General features: G+C 50.8%; 10 protein-coding genes and 1 non-coding gene across 11 annotated transcripts; 5 read left to right on the top strand and 6 right to left on the bottom strand.

The window, feature by feature from the left end:
• Positions 1 to 250: 250 nt before the first annotated feature.
• LRP88_12100 (uncharacterized protein) lies at positions 251 to 2,367 on the bottom strand (the record flags this gene model as incomplete). Its single annotated transcript, XM_083248507.1, has 3 exons — positions 251 to 1,448; positions 1,523 to 1,569; positions 1,618 to 2,367. The coding sequence occupies 3 exons, from the start codon at positions 2,365 to 2,367 to the stop codon at positions 251 to 253; spliced, it is 1,995 nt and encodes a 664-aa protein (XP_083095937.1).
• A 1,193-nt stretch (positions 2,368 to 3,560) lies between these two features.
• Positions 3,561 to 4,691, top strand: LRP88_12099 (uncharacterized protein; the record flags this gene model as incomplete). The annotated part of the gene is made up of 4 exons (XM_083248506.1): positions 3,561 to 4,241; positions 4,308 to 4,345; positions 4,401 to 4,582; positions 4,633 to 4,691. 4 exons carry the CDS (start codon positions 3,561 to 3,563, stop codon positions 4,689 to 4,691), a joined length of 960 nt encoding a protein of 319 aa, XP_083095936.1.
• Positions 4,692 to 6,311: 1,620 nt separating this feature from the next.
• Positions 6,312 to 7,676, top strand: LRP88_12098 (NAD(P)/FAD-dependent oxidoreductase; the record flags this gene model as incomplete). Its single annotated transcript, XM_083248505.1, has 2 exons — positions 6,312 to 6,521; positions 6,579 to 7,676. 2 exons carry the CDS (start codon positions 6,312 to 6,314, stop codon positions 7,674 to 7,676), a joined length of 1,308 nt encoding a protein of 435 aa, XP_083095935.1.
• Positions 7,677 to 7,982: 306 nt separating this feature from the next.
• On the bottom strand, positions 7,983 to 8,073 carry LRP88_12097. Its single transcript has one exon. It is a non-coding gene; the product is annotated as a tRNA-Glu (tRNA).
• Positions 8,074 to 8,518: 445 nt separating this feature from the next.
• LRP88_12096 (uncharacterized protein) lies at positions 8,519 to 10,444 on the top strand (the record flags this gene model as incomplete). The annotated part of the gene is made up of 4 exons (XM_083248504.1): positions 8,519 to 8,671; positions 8,719 to 9,191; positions 9,250 to 10,217; positions 10,269 to 10,444. The coding sequence occupies 4 exons, from the start codon at positions 8,519 to 8,521 to the stop codon at positions 10,442 to 10,444; spliced, it is 1,770 nt and encodes a 589-aa protein (XP_083095934.1).
• Positions 10,445 to 10,514: 70 nt separating this feature from the next.
• On the bottom strand, positions 10,515 to 11,969 carry LRP88_12095 (FAD-linked oxidoreductase-like protein; the record flags this gene model as incomplete). The annotated part of the gene is made up of 3 exons (XM_083248503.1): positions 10,515 to 10,556; positions 11,111 to 11,705; positions 11,755 to 11,969. 3 exons carry the CDS (start codon positions 11,967 to 11,969, stop codon positions 10,515 to 10,517), a joined length of 852 nt encoding a protein of 283 aa, XP_083095933.1.
• A 1,038-nt stretch (positions 11,970 to 13,007) lies between these two features.
• LRP88_12094 (uncharacterized protein) lies at positions 13,008 to 13,641 on the bottom strand (the record flags this gene model as incomplete). The annotated part of the gene is made up of 2 exons (XM_083248502.1): positions 13,008 to 13,570; positions 13,626 to 13,641. The coding sequence occupies 2 exons, from the start codon at positions 13,639 to 13,641 to the stop codon at positions 13,008 to 13,010; spliced, it is 579 nt and encodes a 192-aa protein (XP_083095932.1).
• A 383-nt stretch (positions 13,642 to 14,024) lies between these two features.
• LRP88_12093 (Prolyl-tRNA synthetase) lies at positions 14,025 to 17,544 on the bottom strand (the record flags this gene model as incomplete). The annotated part of the gene is made up of 11 exons (XM_083248501.1): positions 14,025 to 14,037; positions 14,184 to 14,237; positions 14,293 to 14,417; positions 14,471 to 15,039; positions 15,090 to 15,197; positions 15,245 to 15,309; positions 15,360 to 15,479; positions 15,797 to 15,826; positions 15,918 to 17,111; positions 17,319 to 17,488; positions 17,542 to 17,544. 11 exons carry the CDS (start codon positions 17,542 to 17,544, stop codon positions 14,025 to 14,027), a joined length of 2,451 nt encoding a protein of 816 aa, XP_083095931.1.
• A 465-nt stretch (positions 17,545 to 18,009) lies between these two features.
• Positions 18,010 to 18,852, top strand: LRP88_12092 (uncharacterized protein; the record flags this gene model as incomplete). Its single annotated transcript, XM_083248500.1, has 1 exon — positions 18,010 to 18,852. One exon carries the CDS (start codon positions 18,010 to 18,012, stop codon positions 18,850 to 18,852), a length of 843 nt encoding a protein of 280 aa, XP_083095930.1.
• Positions 18,853 to 20,267: 1,415 nt separating this feature from the next.
• On the top strand, positions 20,268 to 21,273 carry LRP88_12091 (arylamine N-acetyltransferase 4; the record flags this gene model as incomplete). The annotated part of the gene is made up of 2 exons (XM_083248499.1): positions 20,268 to 20,632; positions 20,718 to 21,273. 2 exons carry the CDS (start codon positions 20,268 to 20,270, stop codon positions 21,271 to 21,273), a joined length of 921 nt encoding a protein of 306 aa, XP_083095929.1.
• A 19-nt stretch (positions 21,274 to 21,292) lies between these two features.
• LRP88_12090 (uncharacterized protein) lies at positions 21,293 to 21,766 on the bottom strand (the record flags this gene model as incomplete). The annotated part of the gene is made up of 1 exon (XM_083248498.1): positions 21,293 to 21,766. The coding sequence occupies one exon, from the start codon at positions 21,764 to 21,766 to the stop codon at positions 21,293 to 21,295; it is 474 nt and encodes a 157-aa protein (XP_083095928.1).
• Between the last annotated feature and the right edge of the window lie 2,118 nt (positions 21,767 to 23,884).

Here is a 23,884-nt window from a genome sequence, read left to right as displayed (position 1 = left end):
CATTCGGTGGGGCAGAGTCGATAGAATGGCGTCGGGGTGCAGCCGTGCCAATGGTGACGGCCTTTGGCTGGTTCTCGGGGCATGGCCGAGGAGCGGCTAGATACCCGGCCTGCATGGAGCATAACACGGTTACAGGCCGATCTCTGCTGGCAAAAGAAGGCTGGTCTTTCCAAGTAGCAATCATGCATATTTTAATGTATTAGATGATGACACTTATTTCACGGGCCAATCACGTCTAGAAACTAACGGCTTAAGCAAGGTATACCGTCTCGATAGGTAGATTCTCATCATCGGCAACCTCACCATCCATTGCCCCGTGTACATAGCAGATCCCCATGACCGAATACAACGGCTTTTCTCCCTCTCCAGCGACGACCTCCCGGGTCTTCTCCGTCGGCCTTAGCACAAAAGGCATCCAACTACCGAATAAGCACCACACCTCATCTCCAACCTGCGTCTCTGCTGGTCCCAGTCCCAGGTACCCGGACTCAGTCATAAACATGGCCGTATTTAGAGTTATGCCTCCTATCAACTGCTCTGTGATGAAAGTTTCGGGCGTGTGCTCCCTCGTCCCAGCATATTGGTCAATGTCAAACCTTGGATCAAAGCGCACAGCTGCCTCTCGATCCTCTGGAGAAAGACCCTCCGGATGGAATACCGAGTACGGTGATACTGGAGCAAAGGCCACAAAAGCCTCGTAGCTATCCGTAGTTCCCTTGAATCTCCTAAAATGAGCCTTTTCAGCAGGTCCATCCACAGAAAGGACAAGATCCCAACAAAGACATTTCCAGAAAGCATCAAAATAGGGCTCGCCGGTTTTGTACAGCCTTGAAGGGTTGCTATCAAGCTCAAAGAGTTTGAACCATTGGCAGTATACGCTTCGCTTATCTTTTGGTAATCCGTGTTTGCATGTCGGTCCAACAAGGGCAACTCGATCGCATTGACGGCCTTTGACTTCGAGCACTCGGTTGTTGTCCCGAGCCACGACGTGCGATGGTTGCTTATGCGACACGTAAAATTGAAGATAATGTCCTTGGGTCCATTGATACACATTTAGCCGAAGTGAAACGTTACTGCCAGCGGTCCAGTCGATAACCCACGAAGGAACATCTGGGTAGACATCCTTTTGCAGCGGAAAATGTAGAGGCGATAGACTATTTGTTGCGAGTACCTCATCAAGGGTTGCCAGTGTGAAGACTTCCTCAGTCTTGGCCCTATAATTCGGCGTAATGGGTTCTCTCATCCATGAGTTAACAAGGCCGAGCACGCCAAAGACACGATCCCGATCATCGGTAGCGAAGCGAGACCGAGTAACACCCAGGGCCGTCCAGAGAGAAATCTCGGGTCCTTCTCTGCGCTCGCTTCTGAGTTGGTCAATAGGCCTCATGGCGAGGCCTAGCTTGCGAAGATGGGGCATCAGCTCTGAGTTCGTCTGCGCACCCGTTGTACTGCAACAGTCTGCCAGCATATGACGACTCAAAGCGGAAAATGCTTGAAGCATGAAAGACAGTTCGATAGAGACAGGGCCGTATATGAATGTTGCTCTCTGGGGAAGAATGCATTCTTGAACTGTCTGTTCATGTTAGAACTGGTCTGTCACGCATAGACACAACTCACCCAGATCCTCGTCCACCACGGACTATCTGCAAATGGAGCCAAAGCCTGCGCCATCATGGAGCAGTAATAGTTATAGTCTGGCGGATACGCGAACGTTTCTCCGGTCAAGTCTGTGAATAGCGGCTGTTCAAAGAGATGTGAATCTTGGATAAGCCTCAGATTGGCAAAGACGTGGAAGATGATGTCGACGGAAGCCGGGTCAGCTGGCTTTTGTAATGTTGAGTAATAGACAAATTCGTTCCCAAGCCATATCAGTGATGGATGGTCCCTCTCATCGCCGAACCAATGCGCCGGCCATGTCTCGAATGGCGGCTCATCTATCCAGATGACGGTGTTGTCGCAGATGGAATAAATTTTTCCCATTAACCCAACCTGCTGACCACGCTCATCCACATCAGTCTGATTAATGCACAGCGCATCAACCCACAAGACACGCATCTCTTCGGGCTGACGAAGACGATAGAGTGCCGAGTAGAGGTTGAAGGTGACATTAACTAGATAGCCATTCACAATGATCTCCCGGGTAACCTTGGGGTCACCCCATGTGTAGCTGAGCGCCTCATACTTCGGAGGCGGATCAGAAGCCAGAGAAATGCGATGGATAGTGCAGGAGATAGGAGCAGAGCCCCATCCAGGCTCAAGGTGCAGTATGCGGATCTGCTCTTGGACAACGTCTAGCCAGGCGACGTCCTTGTAGACCAAGGCAGCCCCAGCTGAGGATCCGATATCAATCTTTTCCGGTGAGGTCATGGTCGATTTCACCGTCTGCGCGATCGTGCGGGATTTAACCGCTGAATCAAGTGAAGTCATACGAAACCTGTCCTGGCCAAGACCCGCGGCCAATTATCACGTTGCGTTCTTTTTTCAGGATTGCAGTCCTTGCTAGTTTCTCGATCTCGGTGGTATGTTTAACTCAATTATTGACCCGCATTGTTCTCTTTATCACTCACAATCTCGCCTACGTAGTCGCTAATCTAACAATATTCAATCCAGCACATCTGTAGACGATGCAGATGTTGAGCACTTTGCTACCGAAGGTGATGGCAATCTAGATTCATGTCCAAAACGTATAACGGATAACGAAGCATCCAGACCAACTTTACCAGGGCACAACGGTCGAGGCCACTAAAGATCCCGCCCCCCTTCCGAACTCTCCACCCCTTCAGCATTCCAGCAGATTACACCATTTCTCCTACTCAGCCACTACAAAGACTTTGTCCCGTCTCCAAAACCATGGGATTCTGGAATGATGTTCTCAGGAACAAGCCCCTTGCAGACTGTCTCTTGCTGCGACGCGTGGCGCTGTCACTCCCAGGCACATGTTCAGAATCCGGTGTCGCAAACGGCCACTATTGAATTCTAGTCTTTAGATCGAGACCAATGATACTTAAAATAAATGCTCTCGCTTGGCATTTACCTGTTCTCCGGGTATGCCCACTGACCAGTTTCTGAGACAAACCAAGTGTCCATCGCCATGCCGTGTCATTTTCAGCCTCTGCCGACATTGTCGCCAACCTCTGTCTTACATCCTGCCATCACCATCAATGGCTGAAATGTCATTGCTTTTGCGTTCCCATGATCACTTTTCAATTGTCCTTGCATCTCCTATCAGTCCATCATGTGGCTGGAATGAGAAATCAAAGTCTCTTCTTCACTTACTGACGAGGCCTCTGAGCCCTCCCCACAACAGACACGTTCTAGCCCGCAACACATTCAGAGCCTCAACGTGGCTAAGGAACCCACAGGTTTCGTTAGTTCCGTCACAAGTTGCTCACTTGACACGCGAGAATGAGACGCTTCCAAGACTATAAAGAGTGATTGAGAGACTCCCCAACCATGGACTTCTCACCACACATCCTCACGACTCAAGCCGACTACAACCTGAACACACAGCCTTCAGAACTTGTTCACGCCTACAGAAGTACACTCACCTTTACGACAACATGAAAGCTTTCAACGCTTTCGCCGCCATCCTGGGACTAGCTGGCCTAGCCCAAGCCCACATGGAGATGACCTATCCTGCTCCTTTCAAGAGCAAGTACAACCCGAATTCAGGATGGGACATTGACTACAGCATGACTTCTCCCCTCGCTGCCGACGGGAGCAACTTTCCCTGCAAAGGATACCACTCCCTCTTGGGCACCGCGGCCGGTGCACCCACTGCGACCTGGCAGGCCGGGCAGCAGTACAACATGACCATCGCCGGCGGCGCAGATCACGGTGGCGGCAGTTGCCAGGCTTCACTCTCTTTCGACAAGGGCAAAACTTGGACCGTCATCCAGTCTTACATCGGAAACTGCCCCCTTTCACCCTCGAAATCCTTCATGTTCACCCTGCCGATCGACACACCCGCCGGAGTCGCCCTCTTTGCCTGGTCCTGGTTCAACAAGATCGGCAACCGCGAAATGTACATGAACTGCGCCGCCATCACCGTCAAGGCAGGAAAGGGCACGCCCTCGACACCAATGAGCAAGCGTCCTGCCATGTTTGTCGCCAATGTCGGAAATGGCTGCGGAACCACCGAGATGACGGATCTCATGTTTCCTAACCCTGGACCTGATGTCTCTATAACCTCTTCCAACACGAAGGCGCCGGTCGGCCAGTGTCCAGCTGGTCCTGGAGCTGTGATTCCTACCACTACCAAACCAGCTGTTGTTCCGACTACGACCAAGAAGACTACAACGACGAAGCCGTCCTCGACAAAGGCTCCTGTGAAAACTACCACGAAGTGAGTCTATTCCGCAAATTTCTGTTTTCAACTACGCTAACATGAGTAATTATAGACCCGGCGGCATCTTTGTCACTGTTCCGGTGTCAACAACCCTCAAGTCGACAACTCGCAAGACGACAACGACAGCCCCGCCAGTACCTACCAGCGGTGTCACTGGCACCATTACTCCCGGCACAGCTTGCAAGCCAGAAGGATACTGGAACTGCCACAAGGGAGGTACATCCTTCCAACGATGCGCTTCTGGTACCTGGTCGGTCGTCATGCATGTTGCGCCAGGTACCAAGTGCATACCCGGCCAGAGCATGGAGTTCATTATTACGTGGGCATGATGATTACGACATGAGAGATTGGAGGTGTTGCTGATGATGATGAGAGGGATTGGGATACACCCAGTACGCAGTTATGAATTTTGATGAATGTCTCTAGGTATATAAAACACTCATACTGTTTCTAAACCATTCCCACCACAATCTCACCGTGACGGAGGACTTCATGTACAACCCTCCAGGACACAAGAGCAGCTCTCATCCCGTGTAGTGCAGTCTGTGAGTAATGTTGGACAAAGGGACCATCTTGGATCCGACCCCAGGTGTTTGGGAACGAGCTTCGCAGTAAGCACCGCTGATACTGGTTATAACCCAGATGCCGTTGAGCGATGTGAAGATGGCACTCTCTCCCACTTTGGGGTACTACATTGATTAGCTCTGGTTTCTTTCGGGATTGGATCTGCTTACATCCGCGGGGTTATGATAAACTGTTCTTGAGCTCATTTTAGTGTAGGTTAACGCTCGTAAGGGGTGTTATGGTGACTGTCGAAGGGGATGATAGAGTTACTTTGAAACAGAACCCGGAGGGATAAGCACAGCATTAAATAGACTTGAATTTTAACCCATCCGCACTTACCAGCATGCAACATTGAGGCTCTACTCGAGATAAAAAGTCTTGGCGAGCAGTATAGGGTGAAGATTCATGCCGCCGGCATCATGCGTACAGCCTCATTGCATGTCTAGTCTCTGGGCTAATGAGGCAGGCTGTGAGGCTCGAAATATTGGTCGTTGTTTAAGCAGCAATGATCTCAGAAAATGAGGCTTTGAAGCGCTCAGCTGACAAGAACATGAGGTATTAAAGGTGCAGCTCGAATCCATTTCAACTCTGGAATCTTCATTATTACAGGTTGAAGTACGAAGCCGTCATACCCTATACGGTTCCATGTTGGGTTCAGTGGCGCTCCTTGTATTTAGAGAGAGTCGTCGATGATGAGCAGTAAGATAATTTAGCTAGTTATAAAGAGTCAAGACATTCAAAAATTCAGACAAATGTTGCAACTCAATAGAGCAAGCTTTGATACTTGAGACTTGCTTGATAAAGCATCTACCTCTTGGGCTCCACTGGAATGCCCCAACCCATAGTCCTGTCAGTTTCAACTCAAACTATTTTCTCCCATCTTAGATCATCAAGCAAACCAATTGGTTTTATCCTAGCCCTGATATTGAACATGAGCGAAGGCGGTTCCCGCTATATCAGTAATGGGGCCCTCGCTCAGGCTCAACCAGAGAGACTATGCCCACCATCACGACTCTATTTCCAACCACGTTACTTTAAAAGCCAAACTTATTCAGGGCTATCTCGCTACCGACTGGTTCGACATGGGTGAAAGTATACGCTCTCAAGTCAAACTGGACTAATCATTATTCAATGCATATATCATCAAGACAATCCCGGCTTCGCGGCCGATACTTCTCGGGACCCATCCCGTCTTCAACGTCTCGCCAACTATTGCCATTCTAGGCACTGAAGAATAATAATCATCACTTGTAGTGTCTCGGCTATCAGCCGAGCAGCTCGGATTTTATCCGCCAGTTATCCAAACTCCAGTTCTATATCACAGCAGCCGGTGACGTTCCAGGGAATCAACCTGCTTCCTCAGCTATACACTCTATACTCGAGTCTTTTGTACCTCACCATGACAATCTCAAAGTCTAGCAAGATTGCCATCGTCGGCGGCGGCGCCTTTAGCCTCTCGACGGCGCTTCATTTGACTGAAGCAGGGTTCTCCAATATCTCAATCTATGAGCAGGATGACCAGATCCCTCCTCGCTACTCTGCAGCCAATGATCTCAACAAGATTGTCAGGGCAGAGTATGAGGATCCCTTTTGGACTGAGCTCACCATTGTAAGTGTCATTTACCATTTCCCCCATCTAGCAAATGTTAACACACATGTTACCCAGCAAGCAATATCCGCCTGGAAGGCGCCCTTCTACGCTCCCTTCTTCCATCAAACTGGATTCATCCATTGCGTCTCAGGCAATGCACCCGAGGAAGCTACAGCAACCTTGAGTCGCTTCCGCGCTGCAGCCGACGCCCATCCTCAGCTCAAGGATCACGTACTTCCATTCAGCGGAGATGGAGATATCCAGAAGCGCTTCTGGCAGTACACTGGTTCGTTTCCAGGATGGAGCGGTTACTTTAACAGCTTCGATGGCTATGCACACTCTGGAGCTGCTTTGACGGCTGCGTACCGAGAGGCGCAGGCTCGTGGGGTGAGGTTCTTCCTCGGTCCCCAAGGCGCAGTCTCCGAGATTGTGTATAAGAAGACTCCCGATGGAAGAAGAGCAACTGGCATCAAGACTGGTACCGGTCGTTTCCACGCAGCGGACTTGGTCATCGTGGCTGTCGGTGCTGCCGCCACCAAGCTGGTACCCGAGATCGGAACCCAAGTCGTCGCCAAATCTTGGTCCGTCGCCCACGTCCACCTATCCGACGAAGAGGTTTCTGCTCTTCGAGGTATCCCCATCACATATGCTAGGGACCTCGGTTTCTACTTTGAACCAGACCCAAAGACAAATCTCCTCAAGATATGCCCCATGGGCGGTGGTTACATCAACACGGATCCAAAGACTGGCTTTTCTCATGCCCCCAAGTCACTCAAAGACAGCGCGTTTGTCCCTGCGCATGACGAAGCCAAGATGAGGAAGCTTCTTGCCGAGACTCTCCCAGATTTGGCAGATCGGCCTCTGGTCAAAAAATCTCTATGTTGGTTCGCCGACACGCTGAACTCAGATTTCATCATCGACTTTGTTCCTCGAACCTCAGAATCACTGGTCTTACTCACAGGTGACTCAGGCCACGGATTCAAATTCTTCCCTATCTTTGGTTCCTGGGTCAAGAAACTCCTCGAAGAGGGCGATCAATCCATCGCTAGATGGAAGTGGAAGGATCCCAAGGCCAGCCAGGATGACACCAACTGGGGAGGAAGCGTCAGCTGGCGGCTGGGAGAGACACTGGAGTTGTCAGATATCCAACCTCCTTCAGCCCCCAAGCTGTAATAGTCAGCCGTGTTTTTTACGATGAGGGCATATAAATCGCGCACGGCAGACAGTCTAAATAGATAAGAATCGTCTCCCTTCAGGCTTTGGTTGGTCATCGCATAAAACAGTTACGTGCTCTATCACTCGAGTCCTGTAATTGGAGATGCATTCAAGGAGTCATTGCTTAACCAGGACTCAATAATAGTAAGAAAGGCCTCGATGCAGCTCAGGAACTACTCAATTCATGAGCTGTTGGTCACAGGCCAGAAAGTCGTGAGCCATCAACCGCAGTAAAAAGATGGCTCACCGGCAAAAGAAAATGTTCTCCGGTACAGGGAATCGAACCCTGGGCTCCGCGGTACTTAATCCCTCAGGTTGTGAGAGCGCGAAATGTTAGCCACTACACCATACCGGATGTTATTGGTTGAGATTTGTGCCTGAGATTGAACACTATCAGCATGGCAGAGCTCCGTCCTCCCTGATCGATGAGCTCTGTGTAAGTGAATGCCTCAGACACTAGTGGCAGAATACGGCTATCATCCGTCTCAGTGTCTTGAAAGACGATGGGGTTCAATACGCCGTTTCTGGTAGACTTGCTTTTTCATATGCCGGCTCCAGGCTAGACTTGTCACAAGAGCCGCCAACGGATATCGCCCGGGGAGAAGTCGTTGTGTGTCGGCTGGGCGCCATCGGCAAACTGCCGGCCCTTTAGTCGACTAACTCTCGGCACTCTTCCGCCCACGTATCCGCCCGCGGGCGGTACCTCATGTCGGTTGGAAATAAATGGCTGTCATGGATTCAAGCTCTTAGCAAGATGCAACGACCATTGCGTCTTCCGGGCTGATCAATCATCCTTTACAATGCCCATCACCAGAGCTCTCGGAATGAGTGTTGGCCGTGCAGGCCGGACACTCCCTCGCGGACTCCGAGTTGCGCCATTCAGCACTTCAGTCCAGAGGAGAGCCGATGCCACAGCACTGTTCAGACTTCCTGATCCCAGGAATGAGCCCAACGTGAGTGATCATCAGCATTCCCTGGAAAATTGACTGACCCGCAACAGCCAGAATACAGGAAAGGCTCCCCTGAACGGAAGAAGCTTGAAGAGGCCTTATCCAAGCTCCGCTCGCAACTCCCCGTCCGATCTGACGTCTTCTATAATGGCAGCATCCAAGCCACGTCCAAGTCTCTCGACCAAGTCATGCCCTCAGAACATGGAACCATCTTCACGAACTATCCCATGGCATCCCGCCAACAGACGTCAGAGGCTATTGAAGCAACTCTCAAGGCTAAGAGGAGCTGGGAGGAGACGCCCTTTGTCGATCGGGCAGCTATCTTCCAAAAGGCAGCCGAACTCGCTACAACTGAATACCGTTATGAGTTGATTGCTGCGACTATGTTGGGGCAAGGAAAGAATATTTGGCAAGGAGAAATCGACGCTGCTGCGGAACTCGCAGACTTCTTCCGGCTCAACTGCAACTATGCTGCCGAGTTGCTCGAGAAGCAACCAACTCGAGGCACCAATGGCATGTGGAGGTATGGATGTTACGAATTTACAGACACTTGGCTTGTCCCTTGCTAACTCTTATCACAGTCGAATGGACTGGAGACCCATCGAGGGCTTCGTCTACGCCGTATCCCCCTTCAACTTCACTGCCATCGGCGGCAACCTCATCTCAGGCCCAGCCCTGATGGGTAACGTTGTTATCTGGAAACCCTCCCAATACAACGTCTACGCCAGCGCCATCGTGTACAAGATCCTCCTCGAAGCAGGTTTGCCACCAAACGTTATCCAATTCCTCCCCGGCGACGCGGAAGAGATCACAGACGTGGTTCTGAAGCACAAAGACTTTGGTGGCATCAACTTTGTCGGTTCGTCAAAGGTCTTCCGATCGATTTACGGCAAGATTGGACAAGGCATTGCGGAGGAGAGGTATAAGGACTTTCCCCGTGTAGTTGGAGAAACCAGCGGAAAGAACTTTCATCTTATCCATCCCTCGGCAGACATTGAAAGTGCCGTAAACCACACTGTTCGTGGCGCCTTTGAGTATCAGGGTCAAAAGTGTTCTGCTACTTCTCGCGTTTATCTCCCAGAGTCGCGGGCGGAAGAATTCCTCAAAGGAATCAAATCCAAGGTCGAACAGATCACCATCGGAAGCCCAGATAAGAAACTCGAAGCTTTCATGGGGCCTGTCATCCACAAGCACTCCTTCAACAAGATCAAAGGTATCATTGACTCGGCCCACAACGACCCATCAGTCAAGCTGCTAGCGGGCGGTACCTATGATGATTCAATTGGCTATTTTGTGAAGCCAACTGTGTATCAAGTCAACTCTCCTGACCACAGACTCTTCAACGAGGAAATCTTTGGACCCGTATTTGCAGTTTATGTCTATCCCGATTCTCAATGGAGTTCCATTCTAAAGCAGGTTGATGAAGCCGGAGGTGGTTTAGCCCTGACCGGGGCCATCTTTGCCAAGAGCCGAGCAGCCATTCGTGAGGCAGAAGATGCGTTGCGTTACTCCGCCGGTAACTTTTACATCAGCAAGTTCCCCCAAATCAGTTCTGCCAGATATCTGTTTACGTATTGCTAACCTCTACTTTCAATCACAGACTGCAAGACAACTGCTGCCCTTATCGGTCAACAATCCTTCGGTGGTGGCCGTTCCTCGGGTACAAACGACAAGGCCGGTAGCTCTGACCCTCTGCGACGTTTTGCGAGCCCCAGGATGATCAAGGAGGAGTTCTTCCCCCAAAAGGCATTCATGTACCCTAGCAACGAGTCTTAAACTTGGCGGCAACGAAACAGGGGGACACGATAGGCTTGGTAAGGTTTTTAGATAGAGCCTAATAGTCAATTCAGTTCCTACAGTACTTTGCGAATTGTTTCCACATTCGTGCCTGTGAATGCTTGTCTGGTATATCGATGAGATGGTAGAGAATGGTCCAGGGTCATTTCCCTTTCACTTGAAGCAGAAACAGGTTCTCAACATCAATGCTGACATGTGATATATGAGAGATGTGGCGATTCATCGTGACTCCGTCAAACGATAATTGCCTTGTGTTGCTCTGATCTTCAGCAAGATAGCCAGCATTGAGCAAACGACATGAAAAAAATCAGTCACAAATATTTGAGAGCTTTCTCCATCACGCATACAATGTTTTATCCAGATGAAGAGGCAAGAAAATAATAGAAATGGGCATGAAGCCAATGACAGGCAGCAAAACTATCTATTCGCGATTCCAAATGTGAGAGTGCTCCTCAACCTCCTCCAAACCTCTTTTCTCACAGCAAAATACTCCGTCTTTGTCCTCGAAACGGCATCCCGATTTTCCACAGCCCTTCTAAGAAGGTACGAGATACAATCACCCAGCGTTCCCCAGCTCAGACATTTATACACCTCCGGGGATGTCTGGCCCGCCTTCTCACCAAGTTGCAGCAAAGTGCAACTAACCTCGTCAGCCATACCAAGCAGCTGTCCATATTGCACTTTGATCAGCGGCAAACCCTCTTCAGAGCGCTTTTGCTGCACTTGGTATGCGTTGAGCGCACTCTGCTTGTTGTGGGTTGCCAGAAACAAGTTAAGTCGAGGGAAACCAGCCGATGAACCATGCTCCAGATCTTGATATCTCCCCTCCAACAGCCCTTGCGTAATTGAGTCGTACGAATCATCTGTCTGCTGCTTCGTATCGTTGATGAGATGCCGCGGTTCCGTGGCCATGTACGCCCCTCTCACCAATTTGACGCCAATAGTAAACCCTTGATCCTTGGCGAAGTGCAAGTGACGCAGGAGTGTTGATGGTGTCGACTTGAGATAGGCTTGATATGTGTTGTAGACTGTTGCATGCTCTCGATTGTATGTGCGCATGAGACTCAATGCAACGTCGTCGATGCCAGGCTGGACAAACTGCTGTTCGGCGTCGACTAGGATGCTTGCCTTGCGTTTGATGGCCCGCCCACAAACAGCTTCAAGGGCATCTTGCATCTGAATTGGAAGAGGTTTATTAGCTGCCAATGCCTCGGTGACTTTAGCCCCAGCGCCAGTGAATCTAAGAAGTTGTCAGTCGATGTTGAGAACATTATAGGTTTTACACGTACTTGAGAGCCAGAAAGTCACCCTCTCCAAGCATGGAAGCAGTCTCCAGCACACCATCTCGCCATGCCTGAATGCCTTCGTCAAATGCAACTTCTTTCTCAAGCTCGGTCGCGTCCTTCTCCTTGTACTCCAGAGCTCCCACGCCAACCTCTTGCTCCGTCGAAGAGTCAACCACAACTTCGCGGGCATAAGTAAGAATGACGCCTCGAAATCCCATATTCTTGATGTTTTTTATCGTCGTCTTGACTTCTCCCACATTCTCCCCAGCGCAGAAATGCCTGTACAGTGTTGACTTGAAGATTGCATGTAGCAGCGGGTTCTTTTCCACGCTGAAAAGAGCGAGCCGAGGTTTGGAAAAGAAGGATAAAATGGCAAGTGATGGTGTTAAAAGGGCATGATGGCTCGAGACAGTTGCAATGAGCAACGATCTAAGGAGCATTCCCGTTGGCAAGAGAGAGTGAGGGGGTGGCAGTGGCGTTGCCGAGACAGGGGTTTTGTTGGCAACATTGCGCCTCTGAGAGTTCGCTGTTGATCTCAGTAAAGCAATCGATCGGTTTGAGATAGAAGACAATAGAGATGCACGGTGTCGTAAGGAAGCCATGGTGAACCCCAGCGTCATAACCACTCGCAATGGCAATTGCCTCACAAGAACTGCACCAGGGTTTTGAAGGAACCCAACATTGACAAACACCCCTCTCTCACGCGGGGAAACCCTGCGCATGTCTCAATTATCGTTCGGCGAAGCCCCAAGTTGGAGCCTTCGGTTACTTGCCGACAGGAACAAGGGCGAAGTACGGATAAGGGGCCGAGATACCAAGGACGCCCTTTCATCAACAAGACTGCACCCCGTTCCCGTTCCCGTGATCCAGTCATGTATGTTCTGGAAGCCATCCGTACCAGATGGACCAGTGAGGTGAGATCACGAGTCAGGCTACAGTTCGTGGGTCAACTACCCGACGGTAGTCCAGCCATCCGCGGCCACTTGCCGATCGGCAATCTGACCAGCCATGGCCAAGTATCCGGAATCGTTATCGTTGAGCTCGGTTCACACACAGAGCGCTTGGGGTTCGTCAGGGCGTGAAAATTCATGGATAATATGGTCTTGTGAACTCAGAAAATTAGTAGAGAATAGCATTGAATGAGCCAAGGCCAACCCTCGAACAGTATCATATTGTGCCTATATCATTAACATCGTAAATCTTGCAGCTACACAGGGCTTTTCCCTCAAACAAATAGCTTCGTTCCAACGCCACGTCTAAATATTCCTCATGTGAAACATCTTGCCAACCTCTGCCCAATCCACATCATCCACACCCGTCAACGGCAGCGTCGGATCGTTGAAGCTAGAGTAAATGTCACCAGCCTCATGACTCAGATCCATCTGAAAGTTCTCAGACGCGCTAAAGTCAAGATGCACCGCGTCCTCCCCACCCGTCGCCGTAGACTGCCACGATATCCACGCAGCCGGTCCCCAGGTCGTCATGGCGTCTGCCTGTAAGTTTGAGTTGCTGCCGCCATCTCCGGAAAAGTTCTGGCGGTTCGCAGGTGAATTATCGAGGCTGGATACGCTTCCCTCTTTGAGCCAAGACCAGTCGTCTGTCATGTTAGTTGGTGACCAGACGTGAAGGCAGAACTGCTTCAGATCGTTCAAGCGTCGCTGAGCTGCTGAATTTCCCGCGTTGGACAAGTATTTGAGAATCTCTGCCGCTTGCTTGAGACCTTCGGGTGGTTCTTGGAGGTCTCCCTCGACGAAGCCCATCATGGTCAACACGAACGCCGCCGAAAAGGTAGCATCGAGATCGAAATAGCCAAACAATGCTAAACATATGTCAACACAATGCTCTTCAAGTCCTGTAATTAAACGTACCAATACTTTTATCTTCGCGCAGGGCGGAAAGTATGCGGATAGTCTTGATGGCGGCCTCTTGACATGTCTGACACAGACGGCTTATGGCTGGAGATACAGGTGCCCGTGGACTATTACCTTTTGATGCCTGCACCTTCTCCTTGACTCGTTGGAGTAATATTGGCCTGATGCATAATATGATTGCCTAGAAGGACGGATTAGATGGCAATCAGGGGCGGGGCTGTCGTGTTGAGCAGGCATACTAGGAATAGCATCAGGTACAGAGACGCGCTTGTTCTCGCAATAGTTGACGAAGAATCAGTAAAATCTATAGATAGTGCGCTCGGTATTGAACGTCCTATGTCATGCAAAGTCTGCAGCGTCTCTTGTATCTTTTTCACGAGCTCGGTGCGTGTCAGTGCAGCATTACCGTAGAAAGCTAGGTCAATGTCAGTCAAGCATTGCAGGTAATCGCGATTTATCATCTTACATGTGGTAATCTTGCCCGTTACTTGCGCTATCTTGATGTTGATGATCATGGGCAAGGGGTTTTGGAAGCCGGCAGCCGGCCGAGGCATCTCTGACCGGAGTTGACGGTCATCGGTCCCTGTTGGAAGACCAAGGCCTGCTGAAAGACGGCTTTAAGACAGCAAAATTAGCGAATCTCACCTCCTTATTCAGTTAGTTTACTCACCGGTCCAGCATATATGCTGTCCACCATACTCTCACACGGTGGGTGATCTCTGAAGAGAGGCCTTGTTGCTCGTCGTGAGGCAGAGAACAGCCCAAGGCGATGGCAAGACGGACCGCACTACCTATCTAATCCCATATGTCAGTTTCAGCAAGATCAAAAAGATTTCCTAGGGCCTTACATAAAGGTACGCGTCGTATTTACGATCGCACCACTGTAGATAAAGACTAGCCAAGCACAAAATCTCAACTGACAAAATCCCGTGAGAGCCCAGCTTGTGCATCGGCGGAAGTCGATGAATCGCCTCGGCAAAGAACGAGTTCCCAGGGGGGTTCGCTGACCCTTCACTAGGTGAACCGATGAGCATGCCCATGGCCATGACCAAGAGGTACTCTGTGTACCACATTGTCTGCATCTGCCTTATGCGCGAGGTTTCATTCTGGTAGAGCAAATCCATGGAATCTGAAAACGTCCTCGGGTCAAGAAAGTGCTGGTTGATGCCCATTAGGGAGGAGAACCTCTCAAATAGTCGACGAGATTCTTGCTTAGACAGCAGAGCTGGTGAGGGAATACCGTCGACCAGCGTGAGTGCATTCCTCCAATGGTCATGAGGCTCTTCTTCGATGGCTGAAGAGACGAATGCAGAGCTCTCGGGAGATGTTTGGAGATTGAGGCTGTTGTTGTCGACGTGATCACGCAATATTGACCGCACCCTTGATTCAAAGGCTGGTCCAGATGCGAGCTCCGTAGCTACTCAGGTCAGAAAGAAATAATTCGATACCAGTCAGAAATGCTCATACCTGGGCTCAAGGGCAACTCATCAAGCTGATTCTGCTCAGAGCCCGCATCAGAGACAATATCGCCATTACCGGGACTCAGCTCTGAACTTGGGTCTACAGTAGACCTCGCTATAAACGATGAGCACCAAGTATCACTCTTTGACAGGAACACTTACATCCGGCTCGTTCCTTGAGTTGCTCCTCCTGGCTCTTTATCTTATCAAGAAGCTTCTGCACGTACCTAATCAACAGTCAATCCACAGCACCCAACAAACGCAATCTCAAACTCACAGCTCGGAATACCCTCGCCGGGTAATGTTTCCAAACGTGCACTCAAGCCCCAGGCGAGTACATGTCGGGCATGGCTGCTTCCCTGAACACTTTACTTTACGACGTCGACAGTTTTCGCAACTGCGCGTAGTTTAAGTACCTATTTCATTCAATCCAATAGCCGTGGGAGATTATGCTTACGCGTGGGATGAGCGAGAATGATGCATCGAGGCATTAGGAGGCATGTCTTGCGATTACGGCGGCCTGCTCAGCCGGCGGATCAAGGTCAAATACAGTCATAGAGGGTCCAATGTAAAGAGGGGATCCTATCAATGATGGGATAGGCCGGTATCCGTTCGGGAACCGTTGCCGACGGAAGATAAATAGTCCATTTTGCCGACCTTGAGAATCCACTAGAATCAAGCCAATGGCATCATTGTGGCTCTCACCATTCTTACTTCTTCGAGTCATGGTGCCAATGTTTCAAGCTAAGCATCGACAAGAGAAGAGTTCAAGTCCTGCATGAATGTACTCAGCTGCTTGATGTCTCTTCAATAGCTCCTCCCAAACATTGTCCACTGCTTCGCCAGCCTCTCGCACTCGGGGTTCAAGCACTTGGCCCCCTCCTCGAGAGTACTTGGCTGCTCGAATGGAATGCACAGGCTTTTCATTCCCATCGACGGCGCACCCTGCTCCTCCTCGACCTTTGTAGTCAACTCCTTGATCCGATCCTCGCACTTTCCATCCAGACAGAACGGGATTAGGACCAGATCCTTGTTATCCAAAACCCCCATCACGTCGTCCCAGGCGGTAACAACTCGCCGATGCTCTTTGAACGTAGCATCAGCTCGTCTGTACATGCCCTTCTGTATCTCCTCCAGCATCTTGGGAACCGTAGTCGTAATCTCGGTGATGGGAATCGTTCCCTTCTCGTTGTTATACCTCTGCGTATAACTTACCACACCCTTCTTCGCATCCTTAGGCCCGAATTCCAACCTCAGCGGAACACCTTTGAGTTCCCAATCATTAAACTTCCACGCAGGCGTGTACCCCTCTCGAGCATCAACATCGACCCGGAGGCGAGATTCCTTCTTCAACGTCGCCCGTATCTCGTCCGCTTGGTCCAGCAGCTGATCCTTCTCCTCGGCCATCGTCTTCTTGCTAATTCCAACAGGGACGATGACAACCTGTATCTTGGCCACGCGCGGTGGAAGCACCAAGCCCTTATCATCGCCGTGGATCATGACCATCACGCCGATGACACGGGCAGAAAATGCCCATGAGTTTTGCCACACGTGAACGTGTCCCTCGCCCGCTGGATCTTGAACAGCAATGTCAAACATTTTGCTGAAATTCTGACCAAGACAATGCGAAGTTGCACCTTGTATTCCTCGTCCGTTAGATGGGATATACCCCTCGAGCGTCATGGTATAGTAGCCGCCCGCAAACCGCTCGTTTTCAGTCTTGCGACCTCGGACAACAGGCACCGCGAGCAAGTCTTCATAGATCTTTGCGTACAGCTCCAAAATCTCGAGAACCTCTTTCCCGGCTTCTTCCTCTGTCAGGTGAGCCGTGTGGCCCTCTTGCCAAAGAAACTCCCTTGTCCGCAGAAACGGCGTGGTCTGTTTGGTTTCCCACCGAACAACAGAATTCCACTGGTTCAATCTCAGGGGGAGATCTCGATGACTTCGGATCCACTTGCTGTAGTAGGGATACATGATCGCTTCGGACGTCGGTCGAATGGCCACGGGCACATCGAGGTTCTTATCGCCGCTGCGAGACAAGTCAGCGCAAGTTACTACTTCAACACTGAACACTTACGCCTTGGTAACCCAGGCAAGTTCAGGAGCAAACCCTTCGATATGGTCTTGTTCTTTTGCGAGCGACTTGGACGAAAGAAATAGAGGAAAGCTCGCTTCCCCGATACCCATCTCGTCCAGATGTTTCTGGAACCACTTGCGCATCTCGCTCCAAATGAACATAGTCATGGGGCGAAGAACAAAAAGGCCGGCCACTTCTCCATAGTACTCTACCATTTCAGCCTTGATGACAACTTCTTGGTACCATTGTGGGAAGTTTTCGGTTTTGGAGACAGTAATGCCGATGAGTTCGTCTGATTTCTTATCGACCGCCGTAGAGGGTTGGGGAGCCTAGAACAATAGATTGGTATTGGCATCAGCGTACTCTAGGAGATGGCACATACCATGATAGTCCAGTTGACGGCTGTTGGCGAACGATGATGGAGTAGGAGAAGGTGAGATGAGAAGATTCTGCACTTTCATAGCAGATATTTACAACGAGTCCGCTAAAAAGCAAAGACTCTCAGTGCTAGGCACCTAAGCCGGTGTGGAAGGTCGAGGGGCCGACGGATGTCTACCCGTCGGCAAAGTGCCGAGCAAGGTGAAAGCCACCGGCCTCAGGCCCCGTCCAGTCTGACTCAGTCATTATCTTGACGCTATACCTTCTCTTATCCCAAAAATTAGAATATTTTTCTCTTCCAGAATCAAATAGAGGTCCCTGATCTCCCTGGCCGTCTTGTCGTGTACTCTCGCTCATCATCCAACTCTCCTGCCCAGCATGCAAGACAAAGGCATTACTCTAGCTTTTCTGGGTTGTGGTATTTACTCCCTACCTACTAAACCTTGACACCCCCTTACACATTACAGGCAACATGGGCCGAGCCCTCCTCGTCGGTTTGCTAGACGCTCTTGGCCAGCCAGACACCAACGAGACCACTCCCCTCGTGTCTCGGTTCATTCTATGCACCAAAACTGAAGCATCAGCTCAGTCTCTCCGTAAAGATCTCCCTTCATCTTCTTTCCTGGTTGACATCTTCCATGCCAACAACAAGGCCGCGGTGGAGCAAGCAGACGTCGTCATCCTTGGCTTCAAGCCATTCATGGCTACTGAAGTCCTCCAAGCCCCAGGAATGCGACAAGCTCTTGAGGGAAAACTCATCATCAGCATGTTGGCTGGCATGGATTGCCAGCAGATCGGAGACATTATTACTGCCGGGAACGGAGAGGCGCCGCCTATTGCTCGGGGGATCCCAAATATCGCTGCCCGTTACCGCCAGTCCATCACAATCCTAGAGCAGACAGAGCCTCCTCTGGCGTCCAAGCATTCGACTATGGTAGAACGAATATTTGGTCTCGTCGGCAATGTCAAGTGGCTTCCCGCACATCTTGTCAATCTCGGCACCGTATTGACAACAGCCTGCCTGGCAACACTATCCATCCCTCTGGACGGCCTTTTGGACGGTTCTGTTGTCCAAGGTCTGGGACGCCAGGATGCGCTGGAACTTGTTGCACATGGCGTCGCTGGTCTTTCGTCATTGTTGTCAAACGGTGCTCATCCCGCGCTCATGAGAGAGAGCATCTCGTCTCCTCGAGGATGCACCATCCAAACCCTGATGACTGTAGAAAAGGCTGGGGCTCGGGTGGCGTTCGCACAAGCATTAATGGATGGGGTACAGCATTTAGACAGTCTCAAGTCCAAGGAAGACTCCAAATAATACACTGCTTCTGTATGAATTAATAGCTTAGTCTTTTATATCACCTTCTCTGCAAGGATTCTGCACGCATATACTCTCAGTATCTTCCGTATCTCATAAGTTTAGGAGTTCCTGGTATCTGCCCCCGTTCACCTATCTCAGAGTAAAGCAGACGTATTTGGGGTCCAAAGAATGAAATATTACATAAAACGATTCAAGCTGTGCATCTCCGAGATACAAACATACTCTCCGAGTATTTGCAAACTGTCTCCCCGCTGCGCTATAACTATGTTATTCTTGCTCGGCAAACAGCCGGGGCACACCCAGCTGGTGCCCCTTCGGATGCTATCCGCCACGGAGACGACGCCACAAGGGCGTTTGGGCTTGATTCTGTGTTAAGAGGTCTCATTTTTTATCCTCCTCGTTTCATGCAGTCCAGCAGCGCTGTTAGACAATAATATAGCAGCCTCCCTTTAGCAAAATGCTAGTGGCCTCTCTATCTACTCTTCCTAGAACTGGCCGCCGTATAGTCCGCAATAGTCACGGCCAATCTTCACAGCATTTAAATTGTTTTCTGGGTGTACCCTTGTCGGTCTTATTCCTAGCTAACCGTAGATCTCGCTCACAACTTTCAAGCCCAGTGCTGCTCTCGCCAGTCTTGGAAGGCTCCGGTTGCCAAGGAGGGTGCCTACTAGGTTCATGTTCCATATAATAAATCTACTAAGACGCTTACTTCTTCATTCTCGCACTCCATAATCGTATGCTAAGTCGTCAGTTACCTGGGCCACCATAGCGTGTTGGTATCCAGAGCACTAGACACACTTCAACTACACGTCCTTTAAGTTTATAAAGCCAAATAGCCTCGGGGAGCATAGAAGTCCCCGTGACTTTTGATCGAAATTGCTGCAGGTTGTGTCTAATTAATTAATCACACTGATACCTGCCTAGTTGTCCCATGGCCGACTCCTACATAAACACCACATAGCCAAAGAACAATCCCCCAGCCCCTTGTATTTCTCTGACTCGAGACCATTCCGATATTTGCTTGCCTCGATACACATATACATGGGTGTTTGTACCGGAAAACAAGTCTATGCCTCAACTCTAGAGTCATTCGCGTCGGTCATCCGTTTCCGCTGCATTTATTTTATTTCTCATCGCTGTGTTAGACTTCTATGAACTCAGTTTGCAAGGCACTCATGCCTCCATAAAATTCAGGAACCTGGGCTTTTTCCCAGGACAAGATCCAAATGCCTACGGCAGCTCGCAATATTCGGCTAAAATCACGACATGCTAGCTACCAAGATGAGTCGACAAGTCGGGCTGAAATGACTCACATCCAGTGTCGACTCCAAAAATCCCACCGAGACACTCGAGAACGGGTTGCATAGAGTTTCAGAAAACTGCAACTCGACAACAGCGACTTGTTAGGGAAAATGACTTCCGCGTACAGTCAAGAGCAACTCCAACAGTTCTTCAACCACATCGGCTTGCCCCAAGCACTACGTGAGGACCCGGAACCTTCCTTGCAACTCTTGAAAGCTCTACACGTTCACACTCTCTCCACCCTTCCCTACGAGAACCTCTCTCTTCACTATAATGCCGCTCATGAAATCGACTTGGATCCGCAGCATCTGTTCCGGAAGATGGTGACTGACAACCGCGGTCGGGGAGGATTCTGCATGGAGATTGCAATTCTCTACAACCATATTCTTCGGGCCGTCGGCTTCGATGCGTATACGGCCGGGGTCCGGACACGGGGTAGGCTTGAGGGTGTCCCACAGGGAGACTATCCTGGCTGGTAAGTCAGCTTCGTTTAGCTAGCTATTGTCCTAATCAGTCATCAGGAATCACATCGTCAACATAGTGACCTTCCCTGATGGAAGTAAGTATCACTCCGATGTTGCTTTCGGTGGTGACGGTGCAACTATGCCCATGCCACTCATCGACGGTCTAGTCCACCAGAACCTAGGAACCCAGCAAATCCGCCTTGTAAAGGACTGGATTCCTCATCAAGTACACCGAACAGAGGAAACAAAGCTTTGGGTCTATCACTACCGAAACAGCGTCGACAAGGAATGGAACTCATTTTACTCTTTCCCGGGTATCGAGTTCTACGCGTTGGACTGGGGCGTCGTCAACTGGTGGATCAACACGCATCCCGACAGTCATCAGAGACGCAACGTCCTAACTATCAAGTTCCTTCGACGGCCGGTAGAGAGGGACGAGAAGTACAAGGGGGAGCAGGAGATATATGGCAAGAGGATGCTAGTCAACGGCGTGGTCAAGCAGAACCTCGGTGGCAAGACTAAAGTCATCACCACATGCGAGACTGAGGAACAGAGAATAGAAGCCCTCGACAAGTATTTCGATATCTCGTTTACGGACGAAGAGAAAAGCGGCATCTATGGATACGTATCAGAACTCATCAACATCACATAGTAGACCATGATACATCATCTCAAGTCTTCAAAAAATCCCACAGCGCCCCCTCGCCCTTCGTCTCAACCAGTAATCCCGCTGCAACATCCATACTCCAAAGCTCATTGTTGTGCCTCATCAGAAGCTCATAACCCCCCTGTGGATGCGGCCGGATTGTAAAGAACTCGTGCGGCCTATGATGCGAGACCCGTGCGATAAACTGCTTCCTCTCATTATGCCCAATGTACGTTCCGGAGACGCAATTGCGGAAGCCGAGCCACCGGTCCTTCTCGACGCAGTGCCAGTGGAAACCCCCACGGGCGCTGAAGCCCTCGCATAGGCGAAGCTCGCCGTCGATGAGGGTGATGACTTTTCCCGTGTCGCGGTGCCGGATGATGAAAACTGCGTCGGGGCTAGGGACGGACTCGACCGGTAGCGGGTTGTCGATACCCGTCTCAGTGGCGGATGTGTGTGTTGGGGTGGGACACCCGTCGACCGTAGAAGCCATAGACATGGTGTCGATGAGGTCGTCGATGTCTTTGCTCATGATGGATCCTGAGGAACTTGGATCCTGAGGAAGAACTTCCGTTTGTGTTAAGGAGACCTGAGGCCTTCGAATTATGTTGATGCCTGGTATGACAATGACAACGTAAGCTCTCCTGAACAGGCCTCCAACGTAGTACAGCCAGTCAATCTTTGCGAGTGTCTGTAGTCATCACAGGCAGAGGCACATTTTACCCCGCCCCAGTCACATGTTTAGTAAAGATCGCCAAGTCGTGTTATCGGTACCTAGCAAAGACTGAACAGCACAGCACGTAAATCTAGGTAGCACAGGAGAAAGGAAAGAACAAAATTAATTTCTTAAATCGACTAGGAAAACATACACTCTCAGCCTAACAGGAAGAATCCGCAATTGGCAAGTTGTTTCATCTGTCTGTAGGGTAGCCTAATGCCACCACCCATTTCAGCCATGATCGACACTTCCCCGAGTGATCGACAACACTTTGACGACCTCACGAACTGTACTAAGCCCTGCGGCTCCTGGGGTGCATGTTCGTTCACGTTGGTGCACTTTCGATCCCGCATGGGACCCACTTGCAGCTACGACGACGACCATGGAACGTCTTGAGCCCAGACCTGATGAGGCATCCTCCGAGGCTCAATTGGCTTCATCTGCTGACTCGACCACATCCTGTCGTGGAGCTATGTAACATGAGTCTAGACTTCTCCAAGGCATTGAAACATCAGTTGCAGAGCTAGTGAATGTCAGTTTCGAGAACGGCAACCTACCCGACAACACTAAACACCAAGGGTGAGCAGCTTCAACGGCCTGATCACACGGCGCCAACATGAAGAATGCAGACCCGACCCCCGATGGCGCTCTAGATAAGGCACCTGTGGTGGTCAACACTAGCTAGATGGCTTCATCGGCCTTCCTTCGCGTGACCGACAGACAAACAACCAACACTCACTCACTCTCATCGACCGTTCTCGCCCGTCGTTCCGCCTTCAGCCCCCAAATTGTTTCTGTTTCATCTTGGGCGAACACTCATTCCCTGCAAGCATGACCCCCAAGGAACCCCCAGGAACAAACCCAATGTACCCAAAATAACCCACCTAGCGGCCCTTTTTTAAAAGGGAAAACCGTTGTGAATTCACGATCCCGCCGTATCCGAGCGCCACTGTCCCATAAAAAAAAAAGAAGCGCCGTCTGGGGGCGTACGCCAGAAGGTCTAGACCGCCGTCCCAAAAGGTTCCGTCGTAAAGGTCGCAGAGAAGACTCTAGAGGGGCCTGGCCCTCTGTCCTGCGCAGCGACGCGTTGGGTATCGTTGCCAAGGGTTGCTGACTTGCACACATGCGCTGCACTGTGGCTCAGGGCACGAGGACACGCAACCACGCGGTCTGGAACGCGGGAATCTCGGAGCGAGTGCGGTCTTGGTATTCCCGAGACTTTCCCACATGAACCAGTGAGCGACAGGGGGTCCAGCCCAGCAGCAACGCAACTGCAGCAACAGAAGAGTCACAGCCCGGGCGCTGCGGACTTGGCCATACCGAGAGGGGAGTGCACGGTAGCAGAAGAGGCAGCGCCGAGTTCTGCAGAGCGCCACTGCATTGTCATTGGACCGCCGAGTACGGCAACCTGCGAGTTGCAACGGAGAAGAGCGCACAACAACCCTCGAATTCGTGATATCGCGCAAGCTGGGGTCCGCCCGAGCTGATTGTGCAGCTGTTCAGCAGTCCTCGTGGCCCGGTAAGGGCGGCCGTCGTTGCTTAAACGCCCAGCCCGTCTTTTCCGACCGAAGGGCGTGTCTGGATGCACCCTTCAGTCGTCAAACCGAGTTCCAGGGCCAGACCAACAACTTTGGATCCGGACACCACGTCGACCCCAACAGTCTCTCACGAGGCCGTGCATTGTATTTGCTGTCCTGCCGTTGTCCCTTTATCCGCTGAGAGGCGTGTGCTTCCACCAGAAAATCAATGAGCCAAGCCTCGCTTCCAATGCATCGGTGTGGCCGATACGATACGTAGCCGTCCCCAGAATACGGAGCATGATCTGATAGACCGGCCTTTTCGCAGGGCGAAGCATCTGGGTACCGATGCAAAGGCGGGTAACGGGCTAGGGTCAATCCA

The sequence above is a fragment of the Fusarium phalaenopsidis genome (assembly GCF_050370095.1).
Source record: "Fusarium phalaenopsidis strain FUZ10S chromosome Unknown contig_32316, whole genome shotgun sequence".
NCBI lineage: Eukaryota > Fungi > Ascomycota > Sordariomycetes > Hypocreales > Nectriaceae > Fusarium > Fusarium phalaenopsidis.
The sequence above is the reverse complement of the archived record's forward strand: the minus strand, read 5'-3'. Positions and strand labels throughout refer to the sequence as shown.